This window comes from Rhineura floridana, chromosome 10 (assembly GCF_030035675.1).
Source record: "Rhineura floridana isolate rRhiFlo1 chromosome 10, rRhiFlo1.hap2, whole genome shotgun sequence".
NCBI classification, from domain to species: domain Eukaryota; kingdom Metazoa; phylum Chordata; class Lepidosauria; order Squamata; family Rhineuridae; genus Rhineura; species Rhineura floridana.
The window spans coordinates 21,767,195-21,783,935 of NC_084489.1; the positions used below are offsets into that span (position 1 = coordinate 21,767,195).

Consider the following 16,741-nt stretch of genomic DNA (forward strand, 5'->3'; position numbering starts at 1 on the left):
CAGTACTTTCAGGGGAACCTGGAACCGTCGTTTCCACGGCAGAGGTCAGTACCAAGGGCGCAGAGGTACCTCATCGTCCTCATATAGAGGAGGGTCTCGCCAACGCAAACAGTACTAGCGCACTACCTGTGGGTGGCAGACTGCTTATGTTTGGAGACCAGTGGCTGCATCTGACTAAGATCGCCTGGATCAGGGACATTTTCTCCTTTGGCTATGCAATAGAGTTTTGGGCGACCCCACCAGACAAATTCCATCTATCCCGTTGTCCCAGGGCACAAACCAGGCACAGCATCATGCAGACAGCTATACAACACCTCTTGGACATAGCGGCAATAGAGCCAGTCCCCACAACTGAGAGGTCGGAAGGGGTGTACTCCCTCCTATTTGCTGTGCCAAAACGAGATTTATCATGGAGGGCGGTATTGGACCTCAAGTTTGTCAACCGTTTTGTAACATATCGCAGGTTCAAAATGGAATCACTCCACTCCATTACGGAGAGTCTGCATGAAGGAGACTTCCTGGCTTCTATCGACCTTAAGGAAGCGTATCTCCTTGTGCCCATTTGCATAGCCCACAGAAAGTTTCTTCGGTTTGCTTTTGGCCACCAGCACTTTCAATATAGAGCGATGCCATTCGGCCTCTCCTCTGCTCCAAGAGTGTTTACCAAAGTGCTACTCATCCTAGTGGCTTATCTCCGGACCCAAGGGGTTCATCTCTACCCATATCTGGATGATCTGCTAATACGGGCCAAATCTGAGGAGCTGGCTCATCATCATTTAACGATCACCCTCAATGTTTTGCAGGCCCACGGCTGGCTTGTCAACTTCAACAAAAGCCATCTCCAACCAACCCAACGCCTACTACATCTAGGGGCAATGTTGGACACCCTGCAGGCAATGGTGTTCTTGGCTCCAGATCGCATCACTGCCATCACAAGCATTGCAAGGTCCCTGATACAACAAACATCCGCAGACGTCATGCTTCTCGCCAGAGCGCTCGGGATGTTCATCTCTACAATCCACATTGTGCCATGGGCTCGAACCCACACTCGGCACCTTCAATGGACTCTGTTGCCATTTCAACAGGACATTGCCAGCTCCAACCATCGCAAAGTTCGTTTGAGCCCCGCACTGCGCCTCTCCTTCCGCTGGTGGACCAAGGTTCAACACCTCTCCAGGGGCACGTCGTTCAGAGAACCCCGCAGAACCGTTGTAACCACAGATGCCAGCCTCATCGGTTGGGGAGCCCACTGCAACTCCCAGTACGTTCAAGGGGTTTGGTCTACCGCAGAGCAAACTCAAAGCATCAACTGGCTGGAGCTAAAGGTTGTCCACTTAGCTCTACGTCATTTTCAGTCTCTGTTCCCTTTGGACCATGTGCTCATTCGAACAGACAACACGTGTGTAAAATCACATTTGAACAGACAGGGGGGCACCAGGTCTCGTCCTCTGCAGGACTTAGCCTCCCTCATCTTTGTCTGGGCAGAACAACATCTACAATCCCTGAAAGCAGAACATCTCAGAGGGATTTGGAATGTGACAGCAGACTGGCTCAGCAGACAACAGGTCTTTCCGGGAGAATGGAAACTTCATCCAGACATTTTCCATCGTCTCCAGTGTCGCTTCAGCGCCTTCTCAGTCGACCTGTTTGCTTCCAGTCGCAATTGCCAGCTTCCCAGGTACTTTGCCCGATACCTGGACTCAACAGCGGAAGCAGTGGATGCTCTGACGACACCTTGGCCAGACGGTCTCTTGTACGCCTTTCCTCCCATACCATTGTTAGCCAAAACCTTGAGGAAGGCGCGAACCGAGAGGGCACAGCTGGTTCTGATAGCACCATTTTGGCCACGCCGACCGTGGTTCTCAGATCTTCTGGCAATGTCAATGGTGGATCCTTGGACACTTCCAGTCAGGCCAGACCTCCTATCCCAGGGTCCAGTACTGCACCAGGACCCTACTTGGCTCAATCTAACAGCGTGGCGTTTGAACGGGGACATTTGAGGTCAGCTGGACTGTCTGACGCTGTGATTGATATTATTTTGGCCTCGAGAAGACCATCTACCACTCGTATTTATCAACATACCTGGGTGGCTTTCTCCAAGTGGTGTCAGTCACACCACCATGATCCATCCCAGGCCACTGTGCATCAGGTGCTGCAATTTCTCCATAGCGGCTTTATGATGGGACTTCGACCCAACACTCTACGTCGACATGTGTCCATTCTGTCGTCCATTCTCTCAGTGTCCTCTCCTGGAGATCATATTTCCTCACATCCGTTCATCAAACGTTTTTTGAGGGGAGTCGCCCTACGCTCTCCGGCTGTTGTCCATCGGTTCCCCTCATGGAGTTTGCAGAAAGTTCTGCAGGCTTTGCAACGCCCTCCGTTTGAACCCATCAGGACCGTGCCCCTACGTATGCTGTCCTTCAAGGTCTTGTTTCTGATCGCAATCACATCTGCCAGGCGCGTTTCGGAGTTGGGCGCATTGTCTTCTGCTTGACACCTCTGTGTCTTCCATAAGGACTCTGTTGTGCTGAAGACTGATCCTTCCTTCCGTCCCAAGGTCGATTCAGTTTTTCATTGCAACCAGGACATTGTTTTGCCTTCCTTTTGCCCGAATCCTATCCATCCTCTCGAGAAGGCTTGGCATTCGTTAGATGTCCGGAGGGCTCTCAAGACCTACCTGTCTAGGACCCAAGAGATTCGACAAACGGAGTCTCTGTTTGTATCCTTTCATCCAAGGTCTATGGGGCATAAAGTATCCAATTCTATCTTATCCCGTTGGTTAAGGGCATGCATTACTTTAGCATATGAGTCCCTGAAGCTGTCAGTTCCAGCTAGTATAACGGCTCATTCTACCAGGTCAGCTGCCACTTCGGCTGCTTTTGCCACTAATGCTCCTGTTGCCGATATTTGCAGGGCTGCAGTCTGGTCTACCCCACACTCGTTTATAAGGCATTATAAAATTGATCGTTATGCCTCTGCTGACGCATCTTTCGGCAGACGAGTGTTGCAACAGGTTCTTAATGAGGATTAACACGTGGGTGGTCCCTCCCTGTATGGGCTGCTTTGGTACATCCCGCAGTGATGGCCCACCTCCTATGGAAAATGTACCATTGGTCTCACCTGAAAGGTGATTTTCATAGGAGTGGGCCATCACGGCCCTCCCAGTTGGAGGATGACTAGATATTTTCTAATGGGTTACATATTTTTTAATTGGTTACATATTATTGTTACGCTATTATATTTAAATGTAAGAGTGAAGTCAAGACTTTAGTTCTGTTATATTGTTATGTTAGAATCATGTTATTATGCATGTGACTATTGTGTTATTTTCCTGGCGGGCCTGTTGGCCTTGTTCTTGTATTTTTAGATATTTCTTTTCAGACTCGCCACGAATGAACTGGAGAGTGGGAGGGGCCTGACGCCCCTAGTCTTGACTTCAAAAACATTCTTGCCTTCGCACGATAGGTGGAACTATAACCCGCAGTGATGGCCCACTCCTATGAAAATCACCTTTCAGGTGAGACCAATGGTACATTTCATATAGATGGGCTATACCTCTGACATGTTGTTCACTTGTATGTGATCAGAAAAAAATGTTTCTACTGTATACTTTGTTGTTTAGCAGAGACTTGGACATGAATATCAAAGTGATTTTTTTAATAACAAAATGTAAGTAAATCGCTCCGGGGGCTTGCCAAATATATATTTTAAATGTAGGACTGAGTTAAATTATATGTACAGACATGAATAACGAGACAAACTGTTGGGCATCAAATTAATCTTTGTCTGTCATCCCTCTAATCCCAAATTGTTGTCCTTCCAGGTCATTAGAACAGCTCAAATAACTGCTGAAGAACCAGAAAAAGAGCGCAGATTCCAGCTGTCTTCTGTTCGCCCTCAGGCACGGATTGATTACTCCCATATGATTGAAGAGCTAGGTAAGAAATCTGTGACCAGAGTATGTTGTGGCTTCCAAAAGAGCTCTTTGCTTTCTAAGTTTGCCCTTCATCTAGTAGGAATTGCTTGTTTAAAATAACTGTAGTTAAAATTGTCTTTTAAAAACTAGAGTTAAAATTCATTCTTTAGGTGGGGTGGTACTTGAGAAGCAATGCTTTGACCTGAGTTGTACACACACAATTGTGGGACACCCTATTGGCAATGAGAAATTCTTGGCATCAATGGCGGCTGGAAAGTGGGTGCTTCATTGTTCCTACCTGGACGCATGCAGAGCAGCACAGCGCTTTCTAGAGGTATGGTACACTATTAAGCAAATCCGAGTGTGCTTAAAACTTTTACTCTTATTTACCTAATTGGCCTGTGATGAGAAAGCCCATGATGTGGTAAACTTACTAAAGCTAATCAGGTCTGGGTTTGGTCAATGTTGAGATCAGAAACCATCTGGGAAATCCTACATATTCTTTTTTTCAGTTCCATGGAAGAAAGGCAGGGAATACATGAGAAAAAAGAAACTGAAAGCTTGTTTCACGAAATACCTTAAAATAAACAAATCCCACTTTAGTTAGGTACTCCATGGATTTTAAAAAAACAGCAGTTACAATTCTTCTGGTGGAGTGTATAAGCATACTTTCACTTTGAGATCAAGGACCTACAATTTTTAAAAGGCACCCGATCTGATTTAAAAAAAAATGTTTTTTTTATTATAAATTATTGGTGGCTTGCTCTTGGGATCTTTGTTTCCTTTTGTTGGCAGGATTGCTATGAATAAGACTTTCATCATTCTAGGAGGAAGACTTTGAATGGGGAAGTAATTCCATACTCAGTGTTGTGTCTGAAATCACTGAAGCCCAGAAGAATTTAGCAGTTGCAGCCATGAGATGGAGGAAAATAATACAAAGACAGAGAAAGGAAACTGGCATTACTGAGGTATTTATCCTAAGAAGGAGTAGAAGTTTAGAAAGTAGCTCTCAGCAGCTTTTTTTTAAAGAGAGAGATGTGCTTTAAAATAGTATTGAAGCATTCTAGCTTACCTTGTTCTTGTTAAATTGCTTTTGAAATGTGTTGCTGAAATTGTTTTATTACAAAGTTATAGTTTAGTTTGGACAATATCTGTATGCCCTAAGCATGTGATCATTTTAGCATAGAAGGCACAAAGCATAGCATAACAGGTTTATTTTTTAAGAAGAAAGGAGTTTCTTGCCTGGTGCAGACGTCGTAAAATTGATCCTTAGCACTGGAGTTTAGAGGCAGAGGGATGTGCCATGGGCATTGTGCAAGGGTTCCATTCTCCCAGTTTTTTGTAACCAGTTCATTGAGACAATCAACTTGGCAAACTAATCTGTGGAGGAATTCACTCAAAGGCAATTTGAACTGAAGCAAATTGTAAGTTTATTCAAAGCATACAATGCTGGAGAGCCAAGCAGAAAACTGCATCTGACTCTGACTCTAGAAAATGGTGCAGGCCTTTATAGTCTTCAAGGAATAGAAACGTCAGGAGATAAAACTCTCACATTTGGAACATGCACAATACATAGGAAATTCCTTTAGTCTGTCTACATCCTGATTATCTATAAATTGCTAGGACATTTGCTAGGAGTACTTTGCTAACTAGTGGTGTAACACTTTGAAGCTGGCTATACTGTCAAATAAGACACTGCAAGGACATACAAAATACTTCAAAGGTATGCTTGCTTAGCCCACTGTTCTATCAGTTGTTTTCCCAAACTCACAGGCAGAACCAATTCTTTCAGATAGCAAGAATCCTCTACATCCTGGTTATTTACTTCCACAAATGTTAGCACCTTGCCTCTGAATTATGATTTAAAACACTGGTTTGTAGTTGGCTTTGAAAACCAAGATTTTTAGGTAGTGCTAATCAGTTTGTGAATTCAGACATCCTGGCAAACTAGTCAGAAAATCCAAAAAATTGAGGACAAGAACTCATGAGGAAGGGGAGACTGCACAAGCCTGCAGTTCATTGCAGAGCTTCCAATCCATGGTTTGGTGTAGTTCAGTTCATGATGTGTGAACAGGGGCACAGCTTGTAGTTTGTTCTTGTTGGACGACGAGTGCTTGATCCTGCATTTTCTGTGCATGTCCACCAAAGTGTGCAGAAGAATCAATAAAGCCACATCCTTTGTTGGTCTCTAGATATAGATTGTGATCAGGGTAACCAAAAACAATAGAAGCAAAATCTTGAAAATGCCTTCACCGAATAATTCTGGTGGATGCACAGATTTTGTATATGTATCTCTGGATTGCACCATAAAACAGCTTGATGAATCTACAATCCACATTGACAATGACATACTTAATCCTAGAGTTAAATTTGGTAAAATAATCCTTGAGGAAAAACTAGTAAGTAGTTGCAGATATTGTACAAAAATTTGCTACAATTATGGAGCTAATCCCCCCTGTATTCTCTTAGTTCTTTGAGCGTGAAACTAGACGTAACAGTTGACATACATGAATGCTGTCACTAATAAATAAAAGCAGCTATTAGATTAGAATTGGGGAGAGGAGGTTATTCTTCCCAACCTTTTGTTTTCCCAACTGAAATTACCCCTTCCCCAAAGCTGTTAGCCATGGATAGGGAAAATATGTGGCTACAATTTTTGTGTTTTCTGCAGCTAAAGGCAGCTTCAGGGGCAATTTAAGTCAGGGGATTGGCGAGGAGGCATGTGGAAGTAAAAGATAATGACCAGTTTGGCCCTGACAATAGGTGAAATGAAAATAGATGATTAGAAATAAAACTTACTTTGGGGACATGGCTTGGCACCAGCCAAGATGGAGGTTTAATCACTTTCCGCTCCGATCTGAAGGCTAAATAATGCACAGAAGAACCCTTTTATTTGATTTTAGTTGCTCTTCTCTGCTTGTGTCTTGTTGGGGATGCAGCAACAATGACAATTGCACAAGGAGAAATCTTGTAAGTTTTCATCCCTATGGATAGGGAACACTTATTTGACAAAATGGAAGAAACTCATGAGGCTGTAATGGTGCAGAAATCGAAGTTGGGAGAAGGAGAAAAGGAAGGATCACACACACCCTATAGACATGGCCAAAATGCTTTGGCACTTAGAACAATAGCATCAGGATCTCATGGAAGATAGAATTAATGCTTTGAAACCTATAGAAAGTTCCTTAAATGATCTCGCTGAGAAGCTCACTGACACAGTGCAGACAGTGAAAGGCCTTAGAACTGGGTATAAAACCCAAACTAAAGTTAATAAAATAATAGATGTGGTTCAGGATCTACAATTGCAACTGGAAGACCAGCAGGACAGAAGCAGATATCAGAGTGTCCGCTTTAGAGGGATCCCTGAATGAGAGGAAGGGGGAGATTTGATCGTGTTTCTGGTTTCCTGGCTGACAAAACTTGATCTCGGTCTGCATTTGGCAGAGGAAGATGTTGAACATGCATACAGAGCCCTGGGATGTCTGAGTAAATATGGTAGCCTGCCTCAGGATATCATTGTTCACTTTAAATACTACAGGAAAAAGAGCAAGTGGACAGAGCCCTATGGGGTCTCCACCACCTCACTTATCAAAACGAACCCATTCAAGTCTTTCCAGATTTGTGCACAAAAACACTTGCTTGCCACAGGCAACTCAAGTCCTATACTAAGGCCTGCAGGAGTGCTAATGTATACTATAGATGGGGATTTCCATTCAAGCTTGTGGTACATCATAAGGGCTGATTTCTAACCGCAGCTACAGATTCCCAAGCAGCAGATATTCTAAAAACCATCAGCTTAGCTCTGTCTAATGATCTGGGGGAAGGTACGTCTTGAGATAATCTGCCACAGGCTCCTGCTGAATGGACCCATTCCAACATGCGTAGCGGTCACCCTAGAGATGATTGTCAATCTGCACATCTGAACAGCTCCTCTGGGGGTGAACCCCAGTCTCTACAACCAAGAGGTTCATCATAGCAGACACACAGTCATTCGGTTGCTTCAGTTTAATCACTATGCACCTACAATGTTGTAGATGATGCCACTTTATACTTCTCTCTTGCATCACAGGCATTGTTCTCCTGTTCTGTTTTCTATACTCTTTCCTATTATAGGAACGGTCAGTCTTGATAACTCCTTCAGGTTGGGGGGGGGGGCTTTCAGTTAAGTGATATATTACTGTTAATCCCCCTGTTAGCCCCCCTTTTAGGGCCTTGAGGTGATCGCCATTATGCATGGCTCTGTGGAGGTTCAACGTAGTCAAACCTCAGCTGATAATATAGGTACCAGGTTTCATTGTTCAGTGTTATAGGATGTTTTTGTTTATACATTTGGAACAAAGTTGCTGTGTTACAAGTACATTTTTATCGACCTATGTCACGACCTGCCCTAAATTTTATTGCTTCTTGGAGTCCAGATGGGGGATAAACTTAAAATTATTTCCCTTAATGTGAAGGCTCTGGGATCTGTTCTTAAGAGATCCAAAACAGAGTTGCTTCTTCGTAGGGAATCACCCAGTGTAATTTTACTTCAAGAAATGCACCAAAAATCTTTACACGCCAACAGATTGAAAGGCAAATGGATTAGAGATTACTATTGCTCTTTAGGATCTTCAGAATCCTGTGGAGTGGCTATCATTCTCACTCACCAATGCCCCTTTCAGACTGTGGAGATTTCTCATGATAACTGAGGGTGTTACATTATGATTCATGGCCTCGTGGGGCTTAAGCACTCACTATTGGATCTGTTTATGTTCCACATGAGGGACAAATTCCTTTTTTATCCTAAATACTACAAAAATTGGATTCTTTCAAAAAGGGTAAGTGATTATTGGAGGGGATCTTAACACTGTTCCAGATCGTTGCAGTGATGATTGGGCACAAACCTATCAAAGCATAACCAACTGTCCAGATTTGCAGATCTCTTAAGATCCCATGGCTTATGTGATATTTGGAAGGTGCTACACACTACAGAACGAGACTATAGCTTTTATTCTAACCATCATAAAACTTATTCCTGGATTGGCCTGCTGCTAGTGACACATGATCTGAAAGACAAAATCCTAATTGCGAACATAGGAAATATCATTGTTTCGGATCATGCACCAGTAAGTTTGTCACTCTGCCTTACTGACTGAAGCTCTACCTTCTATGCATGGCACCTGAATAGCACTCTCCTAATGAATCAACTCACCAGGGAAAGACTGGAGAAAAGAATTAAGGGAGTATTTTCAATTCAATGACCTCCTGGAAATTCCTCTGGATCTCCTGTAGGACTCCATGAAAGCCCTTCTATGAGGTGTCTGCATTTAGGAAAGCTCCCTACAGAAGCCACAAAGGGGGAGACTACTTGAACCAAACTTCTGGCTAATATTGCTGTTTTAGAAGTAGATCATAAATGTACAGGCAATATCAAAACGTATTGTAAGCTGTTAGGTAAACACAGTGAACTGCAGGCATCTGAGATCCATAAGGTTCAAAAATCATTAGTCTACCTTAACAGAATATACCACGAATTCAGAAACAAGAACTATAGAGTGCTTGGTAGAGCATTAAGAAGAAAGATAATTAGATATTGTGTAACACAGGTTTGGAATGGTTGGGGGGAGATGTATTATAAAATGGATGATACAGTTCCTTGCAGAAGTAATCAGATCCCTGACCAATGCTCTCATATTACTGAATTACATTGAAATGGTACATTGTAATTTTGTTCTATATATTTTATTTTGAAACACAAACTCAAAATCAATTATTATAGGGTGACATTGTATTTATGTTGGGAAATGTTTGTAAGAAACATAAAAAACTGAAACATGTTCTTGCATAAGTATTCAACCCCAGTGCTATGGGAGTTTCCAGTTTACACCAATGAAAGAAATTGCCCTATCGAGGATACAGTTGCCTTACCATTGGCCTCCACCTGTCAGCCATTAAAGTTGCTGTCACATTGTCAGGATAAAACCCCCATTGTTGAAGGATCCTTGATCAGGCTGTGGATCTGAAGGAAAATGAAGACCTAAGAGCATTCTACAGAAGTGAGAGATAATGTAATACAAATGCATAGATTAGGAACAGGGTACAAACTAGTAAACAAGTGTTTGGATATCCCAGTGAGCACAGATAGTTCAATAATCAGGAAGTGGAAGCTGCGTCACACCACCCAGGCACTGCCAAGAAAAGGCCATCTCTCAAAATTCAGCACTCGAACAAGGAGGAGACTTGTGAGAGAAGCCACAGAGAGGCCAACAATCACTTTGAAGGAGCTACAGAGTTCAGTGGCTGGGAGTGGAGTAATGATGCACCAGCCAAACATATCAAGAACTCTGCATACCACTGGCCTGTATGGGAGGGTGGCAAGAAAGAAGCCATTACTCAAAAAGTACCATCTGAAAGCACATCTGGAGTTTGCCAGAAACATGAGAGTGCCCCAGCTGCGATGTGGGAAAAGGTTTTGTTGTCAGATGAGACCAAGGTAGAGCTTTTTGGCCAAAACTCAAAGTGCTATGTGTGATGCAAGCCTAACACTGCCCATGCCTCAAAAGACACCATCCCTACAGTCAAGTAAGGTGGTGGCAGCATCATGCTGTGGGGATGCTTCTCATCAGCAGGGACTGGGCATCTTGTTAAAATCAAAGGAAGAATGGATGGAGCAAAATACAGGGAAATACTGCAAGAGAACCTGCTTCAGTCCACTAAAAATCTGAGGCTTGGGAGGAAATTCACTTTCCAGCAGGACAATGATTCCAAGCACAAGGCCAAAGCAACATTGGAGTAGCTCAAGAATATAAAGGTGAATGTCCTACAGTTGCCCAGTCAAAGTCCTGATCTCAGTCACATTGAGAATCTGTGGCACTCTTTGAAAATTGCAGTCCACAAGCAATGTCCAACCAACCTGAACTACCTGGAGCGAATTTGCCAAGAAGAATGGGCCAAAATCCCTCTGATACTGTGTGCAAAGCTGGTACATACCTACCCCAAAAGACTTAAAGCTGTTACTGCAGCGAAAGGTGGCTCTACCAAATATTAATGTGTGGGGATTAAATATTTATGCAAGCAACATGTTTCAGTTTTTTGTTTCTTACTAACATTTCCCAAATAAAACCAATGTCAGTTTACGATTGATTTTGAGTTTCAGTGTTTCAAAATAAAATATACAGAACGAAATTACAATGTACCATTTGTAATTCAGTAATATGAGAACATTGGTCTGATTACTTTTGCAAGGCACTGCATATGCCATGCTTTTGCTGGTTATTATGCAGAGTTGTATTCCACAGGGTGTCCAGATCCCAATGCCACTGCGAACTATCTCAGGTAGCTATAACCCCCTTTATCACAGAACATCCAACTTTAGTCACTCAACCTGTTTCTCTTGAAGAAATTGATGTAGTGATTAAGAAAGTAAAAAAATGGGAACGCTTCAGGGATGGTTGGCCTGAGGGGTGAGTTTTATAAATCTTTTAAGGGATCTTTATTGCCTTAATTACAGCAGTTATTTAATCACATCCTAGAGGGGGAGGTACAATCTTGGGGACATGGTGTCACTCTTGAATAGTGGTGTTTCCTAAGCTGGAATGGGACCAGAGCTCATTCGGATTGTACCGCCCCATATAAAACGAGGATGCTAAATTGTTTTCCTCTATTTTAGCCACACGTTTGAACAATTTCAACACTAAATATATTGCAGAAGATCAAACTGGCTTTATGCCAGGTAGACAAATTGCAGACTCGATTCGATGTGTTCTCAATTACTTATTCATTTATTTATTAGATTTATATCCCGCCCTTCCTCCTAGTAGGAGCCCAGCCCAGGTACATCAGAGTAAGCAATTGGGTTTCCCGCTGGCCTTATTGTAATTGGTTTTATTCAAAGTGTTTGTCCTTTTGGAATGGGAGTTCATTGTACAGCTATTTGATAAACTTCAATCTGGCCCTCAGTTCAACACTGCCTTGCAGCAGCTTTTCTCTGAATCCAAAGCTATGTTGAGGATTAATGCCAGGGACTCCAGGGATTTTCTAATTTTGAGCGGCACCAGACAAAGTTGCCCCCTGTCAACACTAATATTTGCTGTGGCTATAGAGATGCTAGCTTCATCAGTTCATAAGGATTCAAATATTTTTGGGCTTATTATAAATGACAGAGCACACTGTATTAATCTCTGTGTGGATGTTTTATTAATGCTGGACAAACCAGGTCTTGCCATCCCAGCCCTTTGTAATAGACACCGTGACTTCTGGGAAGTACTTGGCCTGGAACTTTAACTTTGAGAAATCAGACCTTCTATGTCTCAACATTTCTTTGACAAACCAAAAGAGACTACAGCAGTTTTAAATATCTGGTGGTATACGTTACAAAAGAGATCAAGCAGCTGCATAGACACTTGGTTATGCTATCAGAAATACACAGTGACCTTGATGGAAAAAACTTAATCTATCCTGGCTGAGCAGAAACGCAGCCCTCAAAATAACTTTACTCCTGAAATTCTCATTTCTGTTCCAAGTCCTTCCAATTAACATTTTCTTCCAGGATTTTAAGAGGTGGCACATAATATGTTAATCTCATTTAGTAGTGGCAGTAAAAGAATCTGAGTTAATAAGGCTACTCTGTGTAAGTGTAGAAAGGTGGGAGGCGTTCAGCTACCTAACCTCAAACTATTATTCCTTCCAAATTAGAGAATTTTTAAAAATCATACAAAATGAAGTAGAAATCCCTTGGGTGCATATCAAGTCACCCACCAATCTCCCTTAATTAGAACTTTACCTTTGCTGCCATCCTTTAAGAAACATCTCAAGGAACTTAAAACGAATTATTTCTTACATATACCTCTTAAAACATGGGCTTACTGGATGTGTTGGCTTGTACCTAATCCATCGCCATTAATCCTGTTTTTGGACCACCTGCAATTTGGAGACCCATTTAGATTTAAATATTTTAACAAATGGTAATTGGTAGGAGTTTACTGAATTCAAGACTTGTTCTTCTGTGGCAAGCCCATCACAGCCCAACATTTGGAACAACACCTAGATAATATCCTGGTGGGTTGGCACCAAAAAAATGCAGGTGATAGCCCTTGCAAATTCTTGGTATAGGCAATGGGGAGCTCCAAGATCTCTCACACTACTAGAAAAATTATGCTTGGTCTGTTCAAGTTTTAAAGGGGGTGTAACGGCACTATACCATATGCTCCCTGAGTAACAATACCAAGAGAGTGGAGGCTTGTAGCTATCATGGGAATCTGACATAAAAGGTGTAATTTGCCAGGGAGAATGGAAAGCAATATCGGCGACTGCACCATTTAAATAGATTTTGGCAAAGGTGAGAGCGCAGTCTCTCAAGCTAGTCCACAGGTGGTATTTAACTCCAGTGTGACTCTGTCACATCTATGGATCTGTGTCCCCTCTTTGTTGGAGAGGATGCAAGGATCTTGGCACCTATTCCCATCTCTGGTGGGAGTGTAAAGTAGTCAAAGTCTTCTGGAATGCTGTTTTTAGTACAATCTCTAAGATCCTTCATTTTATAATTGAGATAGACAGATCCAGGGTTGGCACAGCTATCACTTTTCAGAGGTGATAATAAGGGAATTCCTTTCAAAACACGGACAGTGCACCTTGTTATGGCAGATCGTATGGAGATAGCTTTTAATTGAAAAAGTGAGCAACCTCTAAGTTTGAAGAAATTGTACAGTAGAATTTGGTATATTACCTTGACAGATAAATTAACATAACATTGTACATTGGCTAGGGGAGAAATAAAAAAAGACACATTATACGAAGATTGGTTACCTTTTTTTCTCTTATTAACCCTAATCTGGAAGAACCTTGATCTCCTCTAGCTCATCTCTCTTTCTGGTGAGGCACAATATCATGACTACCTGTTACATATCCTGTTCTATTTACTCTTTGAACTCATCTTTTGTTTGTGCAAGTTATGGGGATCCCCTGATGTCTTAACATACTTGTTACAGATTTACTCTTGTTCCCTCAGACAGAGAGGGTCATAGTATATATTCACATGAGACAGGGACTTTTTGTTTTGGGGGTGGGCTGGTGTAGTGTTTTTTAAGTTTGAGATTTATGTACATGCTCTTTTCCAATAATTTTTTTTTTAAAATAAAAACTTATTTCAGTGTATGAAAGGTAATAAATTTGGGGGATTAAATTTTTGGCAGTATTTTATATGTATATGTGTGTGTATTGATAGATCTATCTTTGTAGGGGGCATTTAGTGGTTGGAAAGTTATTTTGAATGTTAACCCAGTGAAGGAAGCGGGCTTCAAACGTCTTCTGGAGTCAGGAGGAGCAAAGGTATGTATATGTTTTTACTAGTTTACTAATATTGGTGGCAGTCACAGGTGGGTATTGGATTGCTGCTGTTTGCATAAAAATAAAGTATCTTAAGATTCCATATTTGACTACAGTGATGGATTATTATAAAGCAAGGAGCTGCTTATGTCACCAGAAACTTTTAATCCACTAGTGTAACCCAGATCCAAAAGTCATTTTTCCATTATTTTCAGTGATCAAATTTGTAGTGTCCATTACTGTTCCAAATCTACTGCGGGGGTGGTGGTGGTAGCTGCTTGCATAGTTGTCTGTGGCAAGTAATGCCCCCCAAAGTCCCCATTCTCTTTAACTCTTTTCAGGTTAGATGACAAGGCAGCATGTATATAGGCTCTCAAATTGTTTTGTAAGTGGCATGTGAAAAAGAGGACAGCTACCATTTGCACTGTGCTGTGGAAGTGCTATGCACTTCTAATGACACCTGTCCAGCCAGTCTCCCTCCCAGTATTCTGGGAAACTGGAAAAGATGCTTGGAGATAGGGAAGGGGGAAACACCAGGGTAAGGAATGTCAGAGGAATACTGGGGTGGGGGCTTAGCTTAGTGGAGCAGGCACTGAGCAACCCATTAGCACTGCATGGTGTGTTGACAACATAATGGTCAAGATGTTCTTTATCTCGCATGCTACCTCCAGGGCTGTTCTGGAGGCTACATGCCAAACTGTCTTTTGGTTCACTTTCTGAAATTGTGCTGGTAAGGCTAGTTTGAATGTTAGCAGTATGCATGCGCACTACATATTTAAGTAAATCAGTATGTCTTTGTGGTTTTGGTTCTACAGGTGCTGCCTGCTCATTCTGTCTCTCTCTTTAGAGAAGCCACTCATCTTTTTGCTGATTTTAATAAATTGAAACCAGAGGATGTAAGAGTTAATATAGGAGAGGCTTCAGCTCAAGGAGTGAACTGCCTGAAGCCAGAATACATTGCTGACTACCTTATACAGGTTTGCATGCCAGTAGCACATTATGACTTTTGTTACTTTTAAGAAAACATTTCACATCTAGAACATCAATGCTGTGGTGCAGCAGCTATGTGTAGCACTCTGTGTGCATAAGGCAGTGAAGGGGAACTGGTGGCCCTCCAGATGGTGATGGATTCCAACTTCCATCAGCCCTAACCAGCATGGACAATAGAAGGGGGTGATGGGAACTGTAGTCCAGAAACAGCTGGAGGGCCAAAGGTTCCCTATCCCTGGCATAAGGCCTTTCCCATTCTATGACCAGAGGGAAGCTTTATGCATGGCTGTAGAGCAGGATAAAGTCTTCAGCCTATACAGGGCTTTGGACTGTCAGGTGCAGATTGTGATTAAGTTGCTCTTTACCAATTTACTCAAGTTTAAAACACGACTTTTCAAGACAGGTAGATACCAAAACGTCTTCTTCATTGGGTTTTTTTGCAAACAGCTGTGGCAGTATTTATGTCTGTAGACAGGTCACTATGCTAGCAGAAGCATACTGCTTCTAGGAATTTACTGGGGTAGTAAATATCAAAAGAGAATGAACTTGAGGATATGAATGATGTTGAAACACTTAAAAAAGCCAGAAGCTTGAGTTCTTACTGTGTGTGTGTGTGCGCATGTGCGCTTGTTCGTGTGTGAAAGTGAGTGAGTGAGTGGGCACTCTTCCAGAAGGATCTGAGGAATAGAAATGTTGGGAGTCTCTTGGATCTTTTTTTAAAATGAAAAACATATTTTTGAAGGAACAACGACCTCAAATGGAAAGTTATCGTTTGCTGTTCTAAAGATAAGCAGCCACTTCTGGCAACGTACATGGTACTGGATTATCTCAGAAACAAACATCTGCTGAAGAAACACACCCAACAAAGCAAGACAGAATGTGTTGTGACTACTTCTCTTAAAAAAAATGTACTTTCAATTTCTATTTATACTTTCTTTCAACATAAAAAGGACATTAAATGTTTTTGTAGTATTTTGTGTTTGATGTACATTGCTTCTTTAAAAATTACCTTATTCTTTGGTTGCTGTAAAAGTAGACTCCCCTAAATTTTGCTACGGTCTCAAAGGGGTCTTGTGAATATTTTTAGTGTTTCTTTTATTTTCTTAGTAGATTTACATCTCAGTTTGTCTGTAGTCCTCAAAGCAGGTCTCAACCTCTATTTTTTAAAAAAACAGTGGGTACATTGAAAGCCATGCACTTTTAAGACAGACAGCCCAGCTGGAGCAGGCAGCTACTGTAATCTTCACCTGCCTCCCCTTCTTATTTTTTCCCACAGGACAGTGGTTGGGGAGTTCAGATAAAGCGGTTCAGACAAAGCAGGACTGATGGCTTCACCAACCTCCCTCTCTCCTGATTCTTTCCCTTAGGTTGTTATGTGCAAGTCGATTATGACTAATGGCGACCCTATGAATCAGTGACCTCCAAGAGCAACTGTCATGAACTACCCTGTTCAGATCTTGTAAGTTCAGGTCTGTGGCTTCCTTTATGGAATCAATCCATCTCTTCTTTGGCCTTCCTCTTTTTCTACTC

General features: G+C 42.1%; 1 protein-coding gene across 3 annotated transcripts in view; it reads left to right on the forward strand.

Moving 5' to 3' along the window:
• Positions 1 to 16,183, forward strand: part of TOPBP1 (DNA topoisomerase II binding protein 1) — a 66,166-nt gene extending 49,983 nt beyond the window's left edge. For all 3 annotated transcript variants that reach the window (XM_061587051.1, XM_061587052.1, XM_061587053.1), the window contains 6 exons: positions 3,827 to 3,941; positions 4,090 to 4,253; positions 4,747 to 4,887; positions 14,135 to 14,224; positions 15,037 to 15,198; positions 15,954 to 16,183. In XM_061587051.1, the coding sequence (XP_061443035.1) occupies positions 3,827 to 3,941; positions 4,090 to 4,253; positions 4,747 to 4,887; positions 14,135 to 14,224; positions 15,037 to 15,198; positions 15,954 to 15,995 (714 nt within the window). In that variant the 3' untranslated portion in view covers positions 15,996 to 16,183. The remainder of the gene's footprint in view (positions 1 to 3,826; positions 3,942 to 4,089; positions 4,254 to 4,746; positions 4,888 to 14,134; positions 14,225 to 15,036; positions 15,199 to 15,953) is intronic.
• The last annotated feature ends 558 nt before the right edge of the window (positions 16,184 to 16,741 follow it).